The 15,680-nt window shown below is 44.6% G+C and overlaps 1 protein-coding gene across 1 annotated transcript; it reads right to left on the reverse strand.

Annotated features, from left to right (window-relative positions):
• Positions 1-7,908: 7,908 nt before the first annotated feature.
• Positions 7,909-11,521, reverse strand: LOC130379109 (homeobox protein Nkx-2.3-like). The gene is made up of 2 exons (XM_056585727.1): positions 10,784-11,521; positions 7,909-9,569 (listed from the first exon to the last, which is right to left on the reverse strand). The coding sequence occupies exons 1-2, from the start codon at positions 11,271-11,273 to the stop codon at positions 8,920-8,922; spliced, it is 1,140 nt and encodes a 379-aa protein (XP_056441702.1). The 5' UTR covers positions 11,274-11,521; the 3' UTR covers positions 7,909-8,919.
• Between the last annotated feature and the right edge of the window lie 4,159 nt (positions 11,522-15,680).

Consider the following 15,680-nt stretch of genomic DNA (forward strand, 5'->3'; position numbering starts at 1 on the left):
TGCGTTCCGAATGTCTGTCTTTCCCCTCCCACTTTCTGCCTAATCTCCAGATGTTCTCCTCGCTCTCCGTTGTAGGCCTACCCGCTGTTAAGATCGTAGAATGCACCACAAGAAGAGGAATCACCCGCCGAATAGTTTTGAGGACCAAGGATGCATCGGTGTATTTAAAAGAACAAAAAAACATCTAAATAGGCCTTTACCTCCGCCGACCGCCACGTCCACATGTATAGTGACAATATACATGACAAAGTTTCATAATAATGTATATTTCTCTAAAAATAAATTGTGGTGTGGGAGACCGGGTATGGTTGCAACACATTTTTCTTCAGCATCTAAAACTACATTTTCTTTTAAAGCTACAGTTCTGGACCTTTTAGGCAAATACCAACATTTGTCTACTACAAGTGGCAACAATTTGAATCTCCTCAACTATATCATGGAATTTGTGAGATTATGATAAATACAATGTCTAACTTTTTTTACAACCACCTGACCCACTACCGGGGTAGGTTGTAACACCTATACTGGGGTAGGTTGTAACAGGTAGACAAAATGCAAAAAAACAATGGGACTCCATTTGATATGCCAATTTAATGATAAGCATAAACAACAGGGTTTGAAAATAGATTCACCAAACAAAATATTCTTAAACTGCATTGTAAATGAAGACACATGCAGTGTGTGAATGTGTGCACGTGTGTGTGTGTGTGTGTGTGTGTGTGTGTGTGTGTGTGTGTGTGTGTGTGTGTGTGTGTGTGTGTGTGTGTGTGTGTGTGTGTGTGTGTGTGTGTGTGTGTGTGTGTGTGTGTGTGCGTGCGTGCGTGCGTGTGTCTGCGTATGTGTACATGTGTGTGTTAAATTGGCAAAGGCAGGCTGGATGCCACAGGAGAGGGAGAGGGAGAGGGAGAGGGAGAGGGAGAGAGCTGAAAAGTTGTTGTTTTTTTGAAAACCCGGCAACATCTTCTCTGTTATTATGTAAGGGGATGGTGGTAACACTTTCAAAACATGCGTTACAACCTACCACGCCCTGTCATCCATTGCTATATAGCTGTATTATTGGCATGGTGCTTTGACATTAGCAAGGGAGAGATACACCATTCTTTACTAGAGAAACTATAGTTTGACCTGATATAACTCATACAACTTCATCTACAACGGTAAAAGTACTAGAAAACAAACATTCAAATAAAAAAAAGTTACCCTCTTACCTTGATATTTGGATTTCTCTCGTAACTCCTGGAAAAATGGCGCCAACTAGTGGAACATTTCTATGAGTGATCGTAAAGGAAGGAGGAGGAGACTGAATCTGTCACATGGCTCATATCTTATCCCTGAATGGGGGAAATTGTGGTGTTACAACTCACCCCGTGTTACAACTATCCCTGGTCTCCCTACAGTCGCTTTGAGTGATTTGTAATTAATTCATGGGCATTGGGAAAAATTACAATTTCAGTGTAAAAGGAAATTTACTTGTAAGCTATGATCTATAGTTGTACATTTACAGACTACACAATACATAATTCTATCCGGGATCCTCATCACTTGGCTACTCGATGCCGTCGTAGACGATGACATCATCTTGGAAGTAGCCTACCCACTGGCACCTTACAATGTACAGGCCAGTACAGGCCACCGTAGCAATAGGAAGGGGAGGGGTCATGGGGGGACGGATTCAGTTGGTCGCAATCTGCAACCTCACCGCTAGTTGCTACTAAATTGTACAGTCTGGACCTTTAATGACCTTCACTGCATTTAGACAGAGAGAGGAAACTATCAATCATTAGCATTCCCCTCACGTTCCCAGTGAGCCCCAAGCTGAACACAACAAATCAATGTGTACGTGTGTGTGTATGTATGTGTGTGTGTGTGTGTGTGTGTGTGTGTGTGTGTGTGTGTGTGTGTGTGTGTGTGTGTGTGTGTGTGTGTGTGTGTGTGTGTGTGTGTGTGTGTGTGTGTGTGTATACGGGTGCATGAGAGAAAGACAAACACACACACACACACACAGACACACACACTCACTCACACACACACACACACACACACACACACACACACACACACACACACACACACACACACACACACACACACACACACACACACACACACACACACACACACACACACACACACACACACACAAACACACAGCAGTTTATGCCTGCTTTTACAAACACTGACATACTGGGATGAATGGATATTGGTAGCGGTGGATAAACAGCGCCTCTGCCTGCATCTTCCCAGAAACATAATGGTTTTGACCCAGAAGGCTGTGCCAGCAGAATGGATACATGGGGATCATGGAGGATAAATATTTAGAGATGGGAGGGCGACGGTCAGACCAAAAGCCCCTTTTGTCAAGCTTGTTCTGGGCTGACCGATGTTCTCTACTCTCTCCAAGTCAGGAACACGGGAAAACAGTTTTCTTATCTCCAAACATCTCTAGGCTTTGGCTAAATCAATCACTCCCCCCCCCCCCCCCCCTGGATGAACTGGGCTACTGAACCTAAGATTGCCTCGACGTTAAGGTTGCCGATGGGGCTACTGACCAGTACTTCTCAAACCACAAAGTCAAAAGATTGGCATCTGGTGGGTGCAGGTTGAGAAAAACACTTAAAATGCTATGTAACGTTTAAAATGCTATGTTTTCATGATGATGTGTTGCATACAGACAGTGTAATGACCAGGCAAAAACAGCATGCTAATGGGTGAAAGAGCCCTTGAAAGAGTCCACATGATTAAAAAGGTTTAAAGATATGTTTATTTATCCAAAATAATTAGAATGAAACCTGAAGCCTGTATCATCAGTGGTGCATGTGATTGTTGCAGTACTAACACAAGATAAAGAACACACAACAAATGTGGCCTACAGGCCAAACCTGCACACCACATAGGTAGACAACTCTCTCAGCACCGCCCACTGGCCCCTGGCAAAGACCGGCCAACAATAGGAGAACAAGCAGACAGAGAGAGGGAGGCTCATCACATCAGCATTTGGTAATTACTTTAATGGGTAAGTCTGTTTGTGAATATATACAATAAATGTCCTATTCCTGTCATCTTAAAGCTAGGGTAGACAATTTAATTAAGAAGCATTTGCTGTCATATTTGTACACATTTGAACTTGCACACTTGCTGGAAGTATTTCCTCCAAAAAGGAAGTTTGTCCTCCAAACAAGATGTTAAACAGTTACAGCATATCACATCCCATATACTGGTAAAAAACGAATTGGCATTTAGTAACTTAGAGTGCAACTTCTGAATTTTAGATACACGTAAGTATGGAGCAGATATACGAGACCTCTTGCTCCGAAAGGTTGCAGACATTGGGGATCAAACCTGGTGGGCAAAAAAAAGGAACCTTATGAATGTCAGGTAGACAAAATAGCCCCGTATTGTATGGTCTGTATGGGGAACATACCTACTCCAACACACTTGTTAACCATCAGATCTGTGTTAGGGGTTAAGGCGTCTCACTCTGGGAGGCCGACAGGGAGACTGCCAACATCAGGGCTCGAACCTGAGCCTTTTGGCTGACAGTCAAATGCCCTAGCAACTACTCTATCCTGTGTAATATTATTAAATAAACATTGTTTTTTGCAACTGTAGGACCGCAGAAGAAACAGCAGCGGTGTATTTAAAGAGCAATGTGTCTAGGCCTGCCGCGGCCTACCATGGCCTGTGCTCATTGGCTGCTGATAGATGGAATGTTCCCGCCTAATCACGACCTCTAGAGTGGTTGGAGTGGCAGCGAGAGGAGGGGGGGAGGGGGGGTAGGGGGGGGGGGAAATGGAGGGTTGAAGAGACAGACTGAGAGAGATATGTGAGAGAGAGAGAGAGTCATGATGTAATATTTTATTTCTGCAGTATCATAATTGGTCTCCTGTTTGATTAAGGCATGGAGTTTCGATTAATTTTGATTAATGTACCTGCATGTCTAACTGTCTGCCTTTATGCCCGTCTGCCTGTCTGACAATTGGTCTATCTTTGTGTATGCCTGTCTGCCTGTCAGCCAATCTGCCCACCCCCCCTTCCCCGCTGTCTGTTTGCCTCTCTGCTGGCCTGCCTGCATGGATTTCCTTCTTACTGCACAAGTTCTTGTCCTTTCAGTGAAGCGTCAAGCAAATACAGGTAAAATGACAACAAACATGGCATCAGTAAAAAAATACCTCAATACATAAAAACTAGTTCAGAACTAGATTAAAACAGTGGCCAGGATTTGTCATGCCATGTATAACACTTTATACATACATTCAACAAACACACTCAGGAACCACAAGCTTATAAACTTCTTGATGAAGTTGATTTTCCGATGGGTAAATGAAAAGACAACATACAAACGTATCCGTAGATGGCAGACAAATTAAGTAAGAGCTTTTACACATGCGACTGTTGCTGCACATGCTTTGTTTGCTTTGGTTTTGTAATCATCTTCTCTACATTTATTTAAATCCTATAAATCCTAATTAGATGCAAAAGTTTCTAGACATGATATTTTAACACATCCTGAGTTAATCTGACGATAACACATCGGGAGTTGATCTAACAATAACACAACGTGAGTTATCTAATTATACACCAACCTGAGTTAATCTAACGATACTCAAACCTGAGTTAATCTAATGATACACCAACCTGAGTTAATCTAACGATACTCAAACCTGAGTTAATCTAATGATACACCAACCTGAGTTAATTTTACAATAACACAACCTGAGTTAATCTAACGATACTCCGACCTGAGTTAATCTAACGATACAGCCACCTGAGTTATTTAATGATGCTCCAACCTGAGTTAATCTAATGATAACACAACCTGAGTTAATCTAATGATAACACAAATTGAGTTAATCTAACGATAACAACCTGATTTAATCTAATGATAACACAACCTGACTTTATCCAATGATGCCATGATACACCAACCTGAGTTAATCCAATGATACACCAACCTGAGTTAATCTAATGATACTCCAACCTGAGTTAACCTAACAGTAACACAAGCATTGCTTCACTAGCTCTCTATTTATCTATTGGTAACTAGAGGGTTTACATGAGGTGGAGTTCTGTCTTCAAATTAAACCCACAGATTTTTTTTCAAAACCGTATGCCAGCATGAACAAGCGATGTGTTCTTTCCTCCACTCTCTCTCCCTGAACTCTGTTGGGGAAGAAATGGACAAAGAGCAAGCGTGGCCACAAATTCTGACTAGGAGCTCTTGGTCTTAATACCGGCTTTTGAATCTCCAGTTGAGTGTGAATGTCTGCTTAGCTCCGCCACCTCTCAAATGTATCTCCTCACTTCACCTTTTCTCACCACACATCTACACTTTTTTGGGTACACTTTATTCTGTCCTTTGTATCCCATAAATTGCACAAGAGTTCACATGCCAAAATATGCTCCATTAAGTTCTGTTTTAATGGGGGTTATCAGGTACACTTTTCGGGATTAGTTTATGTCCTTCATCGACCTTAAAACAAGAAACAGAAAGAAATTACAGTTACGCAATAAATGAAGGATATGCAATGAGAGAGAGAGAGAGAGAGAGAGAGAGAGAGAGAGAGAGAGAGAGAGAGAGAGAGAGAGAGAGAGAGAGAGAGAGAGAGAGAGAGAGAGAGAGAGAGAGAGAGAGAGAGAGAGAGAGAGAGAGAGAGAGAGAGAGAGAGAGAGAGAGAGAGAGAGAGAGAGAGAGCAAATTAAGAAAGAAAAAGACAACACAGTGGGGACAAAAGAAACACGGAACGAACGAAAGCTTCCGGCATGACTTTCAGATAATCAAGCGTATCCACAAATCCCCTTTCCTATTTCTAAATGTCAAAAACAAGATCTCCGACGCGGGCACGAGCAGAACAGCCAGGCGCATGCGTGTGACGGTGTTTGAGTTGGAGACTCCTAGACCTACTCATTGGTGATTAGTGTAAACACGGTATGTTATTGTAGAGCACTTGTAGCTTCAGATGCCAAACCTAATAGCCAGTAATCATTACAATATTTCCCTATTATTACTGTTCAATAACTACTACTGGGCCTACTAAGTTTAGGCCAGTAAAATACTACTACTAATAATAATCAGAGCAGCAATAAGAAAAAATAAAATAAAATAATAGGCTTATACTAAGATACTGTTTACATAAAAAATAACAATTATTATTCATAACTACTTATACATTATTATTATTATTATTATTATTATTATTATTATTATTATTATTATTATTATTAATATCTTGTTATTATTGTTGTTATTACCTATTGATATAGGCCTATATAATTATATCCATAGTTGTAGTCGCCTATAATCGTGATTAAAAAAAAAAGTTAATAAAGCATTGTGATTCAATTGTATCGTTGTTTATAGCCTATAGAAAGAACATATTTTCTAATTAGTTTAGGAAATGTAGCCTTAGTCGGCTCAACTTGATCGGGGCATTTTATAATAATACTAACCCTACTAATTATAATGTTATGGTTATTATCAATATTAATTATTATGATAAATTATTATTATTATTATGATTATGAGTATTATTACCGTTTATTATGCTGATACATTGCCTTTTAAAAAGGCCTCATAATACATAAATCAAAGCTAGGCTTACATTTGTGTCGTCTTAACCCTGCAGGGTCCAGATAAGTAAGGTGTATAATGAGGCTGACGCCGTTCTGTCGCCATCTTTATTTACTCGGGTCAAGTGGCGTTCCCCACGCCGGGGGCCAGAGACCCCCTTTCCCTCCACAGCCCCCCACCCCGGTCTGTGTACCAGCCCATTCGTCCCCATTAGAAGCTGCAGGGCCACGCTGAAGGCGTCCAGAGACTGGTTCAACTCGTGTTTGGTCCCAAACAGGAGATTAAAACAGGGGAGAGAGAAAGCGTCGGGCAGGTTAACAGGGGTTTACCTGGCGGTTGCCGACTGATCTCTATCTCGGTGCGCCCGATGGTCTGGAGCGATAAGGACGGGCAAAACTAGAAGGATGGAGGGGTGGCGGTGAGGTGGGGGGGGGGGCGTTGGAGTAGGACCACAGGACACAAGGAGCCCAGTGAAAAGGATAAAGAGAAGTAGGCATATTTGGTTCAGTTTCCCCATGCCTGACACTATCAACCACTATCGGCTAGGCTAGGCCTACTAATGAATTATTTTAAATGCAAATATAAAGCTTGAGAAATGCCCCTCACTTAAACTGTATCGTGGTTAGCCGCATGTTTAGTGCTATTCGGGGAGACCGGGTGAATGAGTGTGGATTAAAGCAGGACCCGGACTGCATGTCCCCTGTCCATCGCAGACCAGAGGCTCAAACAAAATAGACTCCTGTAGTTTATAGAATAACTCCGTTATAAAAACCCAAGTTTAACTTTTACCCATTGTCAATAGAATGGGGGACTTTCGATTATTATTATTTGTTATTAGGTTTCAATTTAAATGACACATGATTTTAAATAAAACCAAATAGCACCATTACGCATCTAATAAGGAGCAGTTCGGTTCTGATCTCCGATCAGGAATGGGAAAAAACGACCAAAAAACACAATATATCCCAACTAAAGAAAGTGAATGAATGCCTCCCCCCCGTCCCCGTCCCCCCCCGTCCCCGTCCCCTTTCCCCCCCTACACCACCACCACCACCTCGTCCATGTTCTCCCCTGGGATAAATGGTACAACATGTAGCAATAATACCCTGCCTTTATACCCGTGCCCCCCGCTGCCATAACCTCCAGCCCTGCTGGCCCGAACGCTCTCGGCTGGGGATTTCTACTCTCCGCCCCAAATCAGAGAGCCATTCTTCCCGGACAAAAGCTCCCGAAGCGGACAAAAGTGAACACATCTCCCCCCGTGTCCCCCTCTCCACGTAGCGCAGCCAGTTAGAATAACGCGCTGCCCGATCCCCAAATTGGAATATTAGGACGTCAATCTCTCGCCTCTTGTGCGCCTTTGTCTTTCCTGAGAGCCCAAGTCTGCCCACCACACACCTTTTGTCCGTGAATCCAATAAACCATTATTCCCGCTCTGCAGTCCTGCGCCAGCTCCTTTTTAGGGGTATTTTAGGTGCCTAATCGCGTCCTTAAAGGCCCTCAAATAGAGAACCATTTCCTCCTTTCACACTGCAGGCACCAGGGCTATTATCACGAGTATTGCCTGGCCGGGCCCCTCAAAGACTGGCCTCTCAAGCTGCACTCGAAAATACACATGTTTCATTTAAGGAATTAGTAAGGGAGGTTTGAATGTGTTGGAATAGTCAACTCAAACTATCTTTCCATCAGCGTACAAACATGTTTAACCTTGCAAGTAGGCCTACACACTATGCTTAAAAGGAAAATGGTGTTTAGAATTGTTCATATAGGATACTCTCATAGCAGCAGACAACCACATCAACATGTTTCTAAGTAACATCTATATAAATGCCGTTTCGCATTAAAATAGAACAAAGAGAGCACTTCCTTCCATCTTGTGTTTATTGGAATAGTTGCGGAGGAGACACACATCTCCCTTTAACCCAAAACATTTCAAAGTAATTCCACTCAAGTCAAAAGCCTCTAATTCCCTGGCTTCTTTAAAATAATTCATACAAATACATGGTCACACAAACTGAAATACTGTCGCAAACCAATGCGTGCTGCTGAACTCGTCCTGTGTGTGGTTAATTCATGAATATTTTCGACCAAACTGCTGAAATGTCTACTCAATTGTATCACAGTGTTCGCTGTGATTCATACTGTCTTGGCAATAGCATGCCTACCAATCTAACCAATACTTTGTAGCATGACATAGCGTATTTGTCGGTGAGTATACATTCGATCCGTAGAAGAACCTTTACGCACCGGCACCGCAAGGCTTGCAGTTGGATGTTCATAAAACCTCCATGGGTTTAAGTCAATACAAAACGTCCAAAGAGGGGGGGGGGGGGGGGGTGCGGGGATGTACCCTACCAAGCCCGAATCCCCTGCAACGAGCCCTGGCAGGGGGTGACTGGCCCCTGGTGTTGTTGGGTCTGGGGGCCACCGAGGCCCCCCAGGTTCATGTTCATGAAGGCCGCCCCGCTGGTGGTGTTGGTGGGGGGCAGCGTGGGGAGGCTCGTGTACGTGCAGCTGTAGTTGTTGTTGCCACTGCTGTAGGCGGGATTGTTGTACGTGTACGCCGGATACCCGTTATAGCTGTAGGGGCTCGACCCGTACGCGGCGTTGTAGCTCTGTGTGCCCCCTAGACACGGCTTTCCATCCCGTACCAGGACAGGCACCGCGACCCTTCTGGGTGGTGGAGGAGGAGCGTGATGGTGGTGCGACTGTCCGGCCAGCTCCAGGGACTTATCCTGCCGCTGACGCTTGCACTTGTAGCGGCGGTTCTGGAACCAGATCTTCACCTGCGTGGAGGTGAGTTTGAGGCTGGAGGCCAGGTGCTCTCGCTCCGGGGCCGACAAGTAGCGCTGCTGCTTAAAGCGTCGCTCCAGCTCGAACACCTGGGCCTGGGAGAACAGCACTCGAGGCTTCCGCCTGGTTCTCTGCTTATGCACCGGGCGCTCTGAGTCCCCGTGGCCGCCTTCCCCTGCCTCCTCCCGGGACACATGGCCGCTGCTCTCTGTAGGAAAAGGGAAACAAATAATGTTGTGTTATTGAAGAACTCTAAAAATCACCACAGGCCTTATAGATTGCAACTCAACCCAATGTCAAACCTGGAGAATAGGCCCATAGCATGTGGAGGAAAGAAGCCCCCCAAAAAGTTTTTTTGTATTATGAATCAAGGTCGCACGGCACTTGAACTTTATTGCGGTTTTAGTGATTGTATAAATGCTCAAATAGCTGCCTCACGCCCCTTAGAATAAATACATAGTCTGATAAATGACTAAATGTAAATGTAAACTAACGTAAATATGAGCCAATTATCAACGAAAAAAAAAACATGAAGCTTATCTTTCCAACATGCAGGTCGGATCTATTTTACCCTGTGGATATACACAGCAGTTATTTAACCCCAACTAAAATACACCTTTAAGACATATCTCAAAGCTATAGGCCTACATCTTGCATGCTACACGTATATCATAATATTAGGTCAATAAAGTGAGCCAATATAAATACTTGTGGTGTGTGAGAGTTTACTGTGTGTAGACCTATTTCCCACAGCACGCTGTGGTTTATTTTACAGACCTCTTCAGACTAATTACTGCTTTATGGTCACACATCACTACTGCTTGTGTAGCACGCAGAGCAAAGCACTACAAAGTGTTGACATTTGGAGACTTTAGATCGATCTCCGACCCTAACTTCCATCAAGGTGTTGTCCAACTTTATCGGGACTTGATGGCCTTCGCATCCCCTGTCCGCTAGCATTGCTTCAATTTACAATTAGGCTAATTATTAAAATTCTGATCTCGTGTATTGAGACGTGAATAAATTATGACTAAATACTACTAATTGGCCTTAATACTGCCAATTTCCCTTACTCATAAATGAGGTCTACAACACCGACATGTTTCTTTCTTAATGAAACGTTGAAATGTTTTTTTTTGGAGGTGGTGGTTTCAGATACAGTTTTATAATTTTGGCTTATTTAGCCTTTTAATTTGTATTTTTAAATGGATTTCACAATTCATTACGACAAATAAAACTACACAAAAGGTGTAGGTTTATACACCTTTTTTAGAATGACTGGTTAGGCGACATGCAAATATCCAACAGTTTCCATTTGAAATTCAAACTAAACCGTACGCCTTACTGCATGGTTTACTCTCCTCTTAAAGCCCATCCCGCTAACTATAGCGTCCCAGGAGGAGAACCGCCGGGTCGACTCACTGATCTCGGCCGGGTCCACGGCCTCCAGCTTTGGCTCCGCGAGGAGTCCCAGCGCGCCGGGGACTCCGCCGTAGATGATGTCCGGGGAGAGGCTCGCGTCCCCCGGCTCCTCTTGCGCTGCCAGCGCGCTGAGGTATGCGAGGTTATCCTCCCCCTCGGAGAACGGAGGGCTGTCCCGGGCCGTCCCGACCAGCATGCAGGACGGCGGGGCTCGGAAGTGTTGCAAGGGCTGCTGTTGTGGATGGTGATGATGATGATGCAGGCCTATTTGACTGTGTGGTGACCTCTGGTGCGCCTGCTGCTGGTGCTCAAGTAGTCGCGGCGGCTGCTGCTGCTGAGATTGTTGTTGTTGCTGCTGCTGCTGCTGTTGCTGCTCCATCTTGAGGATATCCTTGACGGAGAAAGGGGTGGAGGTGAGCTGGCTGGCCAGCATCGTGCTCCCCGACTCCGGCTCGCCAGCGGTGGAGAAGTGAAGCCCGCCTAGGAACATGCAACCCTTCTCCTTAAATAACAGCAATGGTAATATAAATACAGATAGACCTTAGCAACCCGCGGTTTAGTGATCAGAGGGTGCGCGACGCCGCTAGAATCCCTCATTTCCCTTTAAAAGTTAAAAGTGTAAAACAAAAGTCCAAGCGGTTGTTCGGAGAGCAGAATGTAGTGACGGGTTGGGCCATGCAGGGCCGCGCGTCCTGCCTGTCTGACAGTTCTACTTGGTGCTTTGGTGGAGAGGGAACGAGAGGGAGAGAGGGGGTGGGAGAGAGAGGGAGAGAGAGAACAGGGGGTGTCTGAGGGGTGGGTGTATCCAGGGAACAGTGTGCGGGCTGGGAGGAACCGGCTGCTGTGAAGAGACGGAGAGAAATGGGCGGCGTCACTTAGTTATTGTGTGTACAAGTTGTTTTGTTTTTGTCTCAGTGGCTCTGTGAAAATCCCCAGTAGAAGATTAAAAAAAAAGTCATGTCTCCGTCATAGCAACATCACATCTGAAAGCAAAGCAGCCTATAGCCCATACTGTATCATGTCATAACACGAGCCAAACAAAGCTCTTACGCACATGGACACGTGATGCCTCATACAATTATTACATTTTGACAATAACATTATGATCATCTCTTTCTTTTTGCCCATCTCTTGGGGCCACCACTGGTGGACGACTGGTGGTCCTCCCGCGAGCGTGCGCGCTCCCGGGAAAGACGCTGAGAGGAGGCGCGCAACTGCGTGTGACGCGCTCCCATCAAGGTCAAGTATCGCTCCTCTAGCAGTGAGCGAGCAGCGGGCTGCCTGCTATAACTGATATCCTGTGAACCGGTTCCAACTCTACATCTTGCCAATCTTCTCGCTGATTAACCGTTGTATTAATTAATGTTTTAATGATTTCCATCCCCCAGCCTGGCTGTGTCACTGACCTGAGCCAGGGTCTCCGTGTCCCCTCTATCGCAGCGACAGGGTTGTATTATTAACCGCAAGGGGCCGATAAGCAGGGGCCCCGCCGGGGCAATTAAAATTCCAGCTTCAAAACTCACCGACATTTTTAGACACCCCAATCTGCCCCTATCAGCACCCCTTTCCGCTCCACGAGGAACCCTGCTTCTGTCAGCGGCTCCAGCTCCCGGCTTCTGGGCCTTCAAACCCCGCCGCCCCCCCCCCCCCCCCCCCCCCCCCCCTCCACACACACACACACACACACACACACACACACACACACACACACACACACACACACACACACACACACACAAACGCACGCACACACACACACACACACACACACACACACACACACACACACACACACACACACACACACACACACACACACACACACACACACACACACACACACACACACACACACACACACACACACCTCCTCACCCCGTCTCCTCTCCCACCTCCCCTCCTTTATTTTCTTTAGCACCGGACACAAGGCCGATAAATATTTTTGTGTGTGCGTGTGTGGTTGTTGTGTGTATGTGTGTGTGTTTGCGTGTGTGTGTGCGTTTGTGTTTGCGTTTGATTGTGTGTGTGTGTGTGTGTGTGTGTGTGTGTGTGTGTGTGTGTGTGTGTGTGTGTGTGTGTGTGTGTGTGTGTGTAGTGTGTGTATTTGTGTGTGTGTATTTGTGTGTGTGCGTGCATGTGTGCGTGTGCGTGTGTGTACATGTAAGTGTGTGTGTGTGTGTGTGTGTGTGTGTGTGTGTGTGTGTGTGTGTGTGTGTGTGTGTGTGTGTGTGTGTGTGTGTGTGTGTGTGTGTGTGTGTGTGTGTGTGTATACGTGCAGTTGGTTGGTTTTAGCGGTGTAATATCAAGGTTTCCTGATAGAGCCCCGCGTGGTGGGCGAGCTCTCACCGTGATTGATCGAGGGAGCGACTCACTAACAGACAGATATTTATCTAAACATACATATATATATTTATTTATATACATCTCTCTATTTGGTTACGCACGGCTGGTGCCGTTGTCCTGTCTCCACGACGCGTCCCGTTGGCTGCGAGGTGCGCCACCTCCGCCGCCACGATACTCTGGCGATTAGTGGCCGTCGTAAAACCGTGCCAAACAAGTGCCAAACAAGGCCAATGCGGCCGATTGTGTTTAGACTGGCCAAATGCACTCAGACAATCGCCTCCTTTTACTTTAAATAAGCATTAAATCCAACGACGCCAGCCTAAGCGATGTGAGCTTGTGTGTGCGTCAAATGCAGGGTCAGGATGAGTAAAAAGAAATCACAAAATACAGCAGTGTGTCATAATTAACGGGCCGGGACTATGTTTGGTTTAGGAACTCGTTGGTCCGCATTCCCCTTCAACAAAACACACCGAGACCTCTCCACGGCTCCTTTAATCTGTCGTTCATATTAACCTTAAACCAGAATCAAATCAATGTTCTGTCTATAACTTTTAAGAATGACAATAACAAACAGGACACACAAAGTGTTTGAAATAACGTATATTTTATTCGTTAAAAGGATCTCAACCTCAGTGTTCACTGACATTTTTGGCAGAGGTTTTTGCAGTGTCATGGGGAGAGGAAACTTATGTGACAGCGCGAAGAGACTCTTTCGAGGGGTTTTAGAGAGCAAACAACAGAACCTTCCGCTTCAACATCTCTGGTCCCCACCGGTAACGCAGCAGTCAGGAGGAAGCATGTTAGACCGGGCTGTTGATGGACGAGCTTATGGAGTACAGGCCCTGATCCCCTTTTTACACACCTCATGGGCCCTGAACACGTTTTAGGAGCCCAAAGCAATAAGTGAAAATGTTTGGGACAATGTGGCGGCAATTCTTTCTGGTCGGATTTGTTTAAGGGTGGAGTAAATAAATCCAACCAAGAATGATAATGGCAACATTTAAAGTGAAGAACAAGTTCAAAGTCTGACGCCATCAAAGAGGAGTCCCTCTTCAAACATTTATAAATAGTCAAACGAACCGGATTGTATCGTCACTTCGACATGGACATCAACGATTAGGCCATTTGACTTTGTAGTTTTACGCAATTGTTACCAAATATCTGCAAGAAATTGACCGATATATTTAGGAGTTGAGGACGACACAGGCCTACCTTATATGTAAATGGTTTTAGGGACGATATCGGGTCTCTAGTTAGTGTGTAAACAGAAGGGAGGGGTAAGGGTGACAATAGGAAACGCTACACCTCTTGTCTGCTGTCATGGCGCCAGTGTGTGTGTGTGGGGGGGAGGCTTGAGTGAGACATAGCGAGAGAGAGAGGCATAGCGAGAGAGAGAGAGAGAGAGAGAGAGAGAGAGAGAGAGAGAGAGAGAGAGAGAGAGAGAGAGAGAGAGACAGAGAGACAGAGAGCGAGAGTGATTCATAGCGAGAGAGAGAGAGAGAGAGAGAGAGGGGGGGGGGGGGGGAGAGAGAACCTATGGGTGTGGATGATGGAGGGTGGGATGAGGGGAGGGGGGGGGGGTCGTAGAGGAGAAGGTCAGCGTGATTTGTGACTTGTAGCCGCGTGCAATGCGGTTCTCCAAAGGACCCATCCTGCGAGAGGGTGAAAGCGAGGGAGGCCCGCGCCACCAAACCTTAACACGCCCTTTGACCTGTATGTGATGCCACCGAGTGAGACGTGGCAAGCGTGGTTTGTTTTTGTTGGACGAAGCGGATAATTGGGATGTTTTTCATGAGGTAAGATGTCCCAATAATTGGCCTTCTAACTAATGACCAAATATAAGGTAAAGTCGTCACCACAGAGGCCATATGCGCCACATATTCAGCATTAATGTAGCCAACAAATTCACTGGATGCATGCAGAACCAATTTATTTTGTCACATTGAGGATGAGGAACCGTATTGTTACTGTTTTGTGAAATTTTTCAATAAGTTGTACTTTCTTACTTTCTCAACAATCTCAACTTAGGTTGAGTTTGTTGTTATTTTGTAAATAACATAATAATTATATGAATAATAATGTAAATGTTTTTTATTAATAAGTATCATTATTATTAGCCAATTATAATGGTAGTTATAATTATTTTATAATGATTATTATTAGTAGTAGTATAAGTATTATTATTATTAACTGTTTTAACATTTTCTTTAGCATATTTGGCAGCTAAGCGGCATACCATTTATGTTCGTTAAAACAAAGACGAGGTTAATAAAACTATACTCAAATTATTAAATATTCTCCATTTATTTAAGTAGTAGCCTATTAGTGAGTGTGGTTAATCTTAAATGCAATAAACCTGGACGTTGTAGTATTCATTTCCAATTAAAAAAAAACTATGACAGTCAGTTTTTCCTGCAAAATCCTAAATATAACCTGAATAAATACAACAGTTTATAAAATGGCCTTAAACCCTGATTTTGAATTAGAGCTAAAAAACCATCTTAAATATGACTGGCCGTATTTATTTCACCAACATTATGAATCATATGACCTT

The sequence above is a fragment of the Gadus chalcogrammus genome, chromosome 3 (genome assembly GCF_026213295.1).
Source record: "Gadus chalcogrammus isolate NIFS_2021 chromosome 3, NIFS_Gcha_1.0, whole genome shotgun sequence".
NCBI classification, from domain to species: Eukaryota; Metazoa; Chordata; class Actinopteri; order Gadiformes; family Gadidae; genus Gadus; species Gadus chalcogrammus.